At 64.0% G+C, this 4958-nt stretch overlaps 1 protein-coding gene across 1 annotated transcript; it reads right to left on the reverse strand.

The window, feature by feature from the left end:
* Positions 1-26: 26 nt before the first annotated feature.
* On the reverse strand, positions 27-4172 carry MNEG_8336 (AP-4 complex subunit epsilon-1; the record flags this gene model as incomplete). The annotated part of the gene is made up of 10 exons (XM_014043190.1): positions 27-113; positions 171-245; positions 560-655; positions 1112-1271; positions 1569-1711; positions 1968-2030; positions 2237-2421; positions 2767-2869; positions 3444-3620; positions 3873-4172. The coding sequence occupies 10 exons, from the start codon at positions 4170-4172 to the stop codon at positions 27-29; spliced, it is 1389 nt and encodes a 462-aa protein (XP_013898644.1).
* Positions 4173-4958: the final 786 nt, after the last annotated feature.

A 4958-nucleotide genomic window follows, 5' to 3' on the forward strand; every position in this document is an offset into this window, starting at 1 on the left:
GCGCAGGGGGGGGGGCATGGGAGGCCCTAGCCAGAGACTGAAGCCCCGCGCGACCCAGGCAGCGTGAGCAACGCTTCGGAGACATAGACACAGCACATCGCCACACACGCGGTCTGCGTAGTGGCTAGGGTTGGAAGGGGGCTCATTCTCAAAGGGCCGCCCCGCCGCACCTTGGTCGCAATGTCTCGCCGCACGTGCTCGTCGCTGCAGCCCTTGAGGTACAGCATCAGCCGCTCAACGATGACCTGGGGTGGGGGGTGTGAGTGTGCGCGTGAGTGTGTATGTGTGTGTGTGTGTGTGTGTGTGTGTGTGTGTGTGTGTGTGTGTGTGTGTGAATGTTTGTCCACGGCTTGCGTGTGCGATGGGGAGGAGGGACGAGGTGCGTCACACAGGCAGGTTCAACTTGACAGGTTGAAGGGAAGCCTGTTCCGCGCAGGCAGCTGCGCGGTTCCCCATCGCCGGCGGCACGCTCAATTCACCACTCGCAGAGCCGCCTGGGAGCACCGCACCAGCCGATACAACTGGCGTGAGCGGAGCGCGCCCCCTCGACCCCCCCCACCTGCACGTTGTTGGCCTTGGTCATGGTGGCCAGCAGCTCCAGTGTCTTGAGCTTGAGGGTGTCATCGGGGTCCTCCAGGCAGTCAATGACGGCCACCTTTTGGGGAGGGGAGGGGGGGTTAAGGGTTTTAGGGGGCAGGGTATAGGGTGCAGGGTTTAGGGTGAGTGTGGTGACGTCATTATTGACCGTCGTGCGGGGAGGGACGGCGAGACGCGCCAGGCCGCGGATGGCGACCGCCCGACAGGGGTTGGTGAGCGGCGCCACGTCGGGGATGGTCGAGCGACGTCAGCAGGGGCGCCGGCCACGATGGACGCGACGCCAGGGCGCCGGCAGCGTATACCACCAAGATTGATGCAAGGCATCGTCGCGTGTCCCACCACGCGCCCGTCCCAAGTGACGCTGCCCGAGGGCACATCCAAACACACACCGAAGCCTGCTGCTCACGGCACGAGCGCCCGATGAAGACCGGAACCGGAACAACCCACATACATGGGGTCCGAAGGGCCCCGTTACGCACTCCCCCAAACCAAAAAAAATGCAAGCCCCCCGCACCTGGTGCTCCATGGCGTACTTGGGGCTGGTGCGCGTGATGCCTGCCAGGGCGTCCAGGCCGCAGTACCGCAAGTTGTGGCTGCTGGAGCGCAGCAGGCCCGTCACGGCCTCCGCCGCCGCGGCCAGCAGCTGGGGGCTCGGGTAGATGGCGGTGATGGTCCTGGGTTGGGGGGTGGGGTGGAGGCGTGGTGGACCTTAGAATGAGCGCTGGTTTGGATGCTGGCTTGGATGCTGTTTTGGGTGCTGGTTTGGGTGCTGGAGGTGTGAGAGGCGGTCTTCCAGCATGAGCCAGGGGGCGAGATGATGCGGGCTGGCAGCACGAGACGGCCAGAGGTGCGGCCATGCCCACAGCCCTGCACACACCCGTGCTTCCTTGCACGCAACACATACGCTGTATGCGCCCGCCCGTGAACACGCGCCCATACGCGCCCATACAAGCGAGCCACGCGCGCCCCACCTGACGGCCTCATATATGATAGCATTCCCGATGGTCTGGCCCCCGCTGGCGCGCTTCAGCGCCCCCGCCACCACCGCCGCCATGTTGTCTGACGCCGCCTTGTCGCCCGCACCCAGCTTGGCCAGAACGCGCAGCAGCTTGATCTTTGGGGGTGGGGGGGACAGGGCGCGCGTGTGTGGAAAACGTAGGTTTGAATATGTGTAACGTTGCAAGCGTCGCTGTTATGGTTGATAGTCAGGTGTTTTTTTTATGCGATTTGCCTGCCAAGGGCCAGCGGCCTGCTGCTGTGTCCCAGCCTCGCCCTCTGCATACCCAAACCCCATGCACCCATCCCATGCGCCCTTCTCGCCAGGCCCTCCCTCTGCCCTCCTGGCTTCCCTGCGGCCGCGCCCCGCGCACCTGTATGAAGGGGGCTGGGAAGCGGTGGTAGTCGTACGACTTGGGCAGGCGGTGCTCAGCCACCTGGGGGGGGGGGGCGTCATCAGCGGGGTAGGTGGGGCTGACATGGATGGGGTGAGGTGAGCTTCCTGCCCACAACTGTAGCGGAGAAACTTTCAGCTGCATTGGTGCGTTCATATCGCCCACGCACAAAAGAGAAGAGGTGTCAGTGCCAGCATTTGGTGGGACCTCCGCAACCTGACACACTTCAGCAGCCATATGTGTTGCACCAAGAGCTGTGCCCGCCTCAAAAAAGTCCTCGCCTGCTTGAGTATGCTGGTGAGGCTGGGGATGAGGGCGCGGTAGGGCGCGGGGTTGATGGCCGCAACCTCCTGCAGCGCGCAGAGCGCCGCCACCATGACCCCCGGGTCCTTGTCGCACAGCGCGGTGCGCAGGTGCTTGTCCACGTCATGGTCTGATTGGGGGGGGGGGGACGATGATGGGTGGGGGTTTGGGATGTATGCAGCGTGAAAACGAGGGAGGAGTGGAAGGTTTGGGGATTGGTGGCAAGAGGATGAGGGAGGAGCGGTCGGTCTGCACATCACAGGAAATGAACCAGTGAGGTTCTTGAGCGGGGCGGGCCGGGCCCGTCATCCCCCTCATCACGCCGCCTCGCGCGATCACAGCGCACAGCGCCACTCGTCTCGTGCCGCCGCTGCGCGGCGTCGCGGCCGCCCTCGGCCCGCGTGGCGGCCGCCGCGCCCCGCCCCGCGCTAGGGCTGGGGAGCGCGGCCGCCACGGGCAGAGGTGCCCCGCGCACCCTGCAGCGGCCCCGTCCTGTGGGGGTCCAGGCGTATGAAGTGGTGCAGGGCCATCACCGCCTTCTTGCGCACAGCCTCCTTGGGGTGCGTCAGGCGGTTGATCTGGCCATGGGGGAGGGGAGAATGGGGAGGGATGAGGGTTGTGTGTGAGAAATGGCAGGGTGTCGGCCTGCTGTTGGCCTGGCCCGGGCTCCTTTTGTAGGAACGGGCTCAAAGAACGAGGCTGCGGTGCCCGTAGGAGGGCTTGGAAGGCAATCAGGCGACAGGACGCGCAAGGTCCGCGGCCGTGAGGGCGCTGGGCGCCTGCGAGCGACGGGCTGCTCGCAGGCGGTCCTGGCGGTGCGCCTCCCCGCAGCATGCTGCTCCTGCCGCACGCATCTCCCCTTTCCTCCGGCCTTGGCCGTGCCAGCAGCCGCTGGGCCCGCTGTCAGACCTTCCCTTGCGCCTTCACTGCCATCGCCACTGCCGGCGCAGCCGCTGTGCATGCGCACGATGCCTGCGCGCCCCGGGACGCCCCTCAGCTCCGCAGCCGCCCTCAACAACCCCACCCCCAAACCAGCGGCTGCACAGCGACAAACTCTGCCCCATGCCGCAGCCCGCGCACCGTGCGGCCTGCCCCCCGCCCATCTGCAAGCCAACACTGCCTCCTAATTCCATGTGCGTGTGCCCCGCGCACCACTATGGGGTAGACCGCGTTGACCAGGTCCGGTCCTATCAGCTTGCATGTGACCACGAGCGCGCTGCAGCACACCACAAAGTTGTCGCTCTTCAGGTCAGACAGCAGCGTGTTGACCAGCAGCAGCACCAGCTCGTGCTTGTAGTCCAGCAGCTGGGTCAGGGCCAGGTAGGCGGCCTGGGGGGTGCCAGCCGTGGGGGTGTGTGCATGCAGAGTGCGAATTGGGCGGCGAGGGCTTGTCGAGGGAGGTGAGGCGGTTGGGCGAGGGCTGGGGCGAGCGTAGCCGGGTCTGCTGGGGCTGCATGTGTGGGTAGCGGAGACAACAACGGCACATGCGCGTGCAAAGCGCTCGCGCGCACGGAAGGGAAGCGGCGCTGCGGCGCGCATTGCGTGCCATCGCTGATGCTGCACGCGCGCATGCGCCCCCACCTTTTTCGTCAGCAGGTTGGTGTCGCTGGCAAACTGCAGGCACGGGATGTACGCGAAGCTGGCATCGTGGCCCAGCATTTCACAGTACATAACGCGGACCATGTATTCACGCCCGCGCGATCTGTCCAGCTTGGGGTCACTCAGGCGCTGCTTGAGAGTCTCCAGCTCCGCTAATATGATGCGGTCCTCCTCAGCCTTGCTCTTGCACTCCCCGATCGCCTTCACTAAGTTGTCCAGCTCCCTGAAGCCAACCTTCAGGGCGCTCACATCCCGGGCCAAGCCCTTGATTTGCGGCAGCATTTTTCACTGCCCTGATTCGTTGAGATGTCGTTAGGGTCGCGCACACGTTCGGTTTTGTGATCTATGAGCTTGGATCGCCCACCGGGGGCCGGTCGCGGTTTATCAATAGCCTCAAATAGACATTACCCTTGAACGCGCGTACGTTATGCCTCGAGAGCATCGATACACTGCCTTGGCGACTCGACACGGTCACTGGCGAGCAGCTGCTGCGTGTGTCGCTCACGACCGTGTCGGTTGATGAGTTGAGGTAACCGCAGCTGTTGGCGGCTGCAGAGCAGGCCCGGTGGAACAAGGCAGCCGTAGCTAGAGACAGTTGATATGGCAAAGTTGAACACTGTGAGGGACGCACGAAAACGCTCGCCCAACCCAAACGCCCGCCATGGGTGCTGGCCCCATGCTCGCAGCATGTCAACATGCAATCTTCTGGCTCAAGTGAATTAGACCCGCAAGCGCTTGAACCAGCGCACGTCTGTTACTTGGTAAGGGTGCGGCATACTGTGAGGGAGTTGTTGCAAAACACCGGGCGTTTCGACAAAACCAAGCACACGTCGAAGGAGGGTTTGCCGCAAACACTGCTGCGAGTTGTGATGAAGTTTAGACCCAGCCTGTGGGCCAAGCACGCGTATCCAGGCGGACTAACCTGAGCGGGTGCAGCAAAAACGCAGCAGTGCAGGGAGTATGAGGTGCGTGCTGTGCAGCGGGGGGAGACTGCCTAAAAACGTGTACCCAGAACACCGCTCCAACATCAGTCAGCCTTGCACAAACTGCTAAAAAGCACGATTTCGC

Source organism: Monoraphidium neglectum, assembly GCF_000611645.1.
Source record: "Monoraphidium neglectum strain SAG 48.87 unplaced genomic scaffold scaffold01572, whole genome shotgun sequence".
Classification (NCBI taxonomy): domain Eukaryota; kingdom Viridiplantae; phylum Chlorophyta; class Chlorophyceae; order Sphaeropleales; family Selenastraceae; genus Monoraphidium; species Monoraphidium neglectum.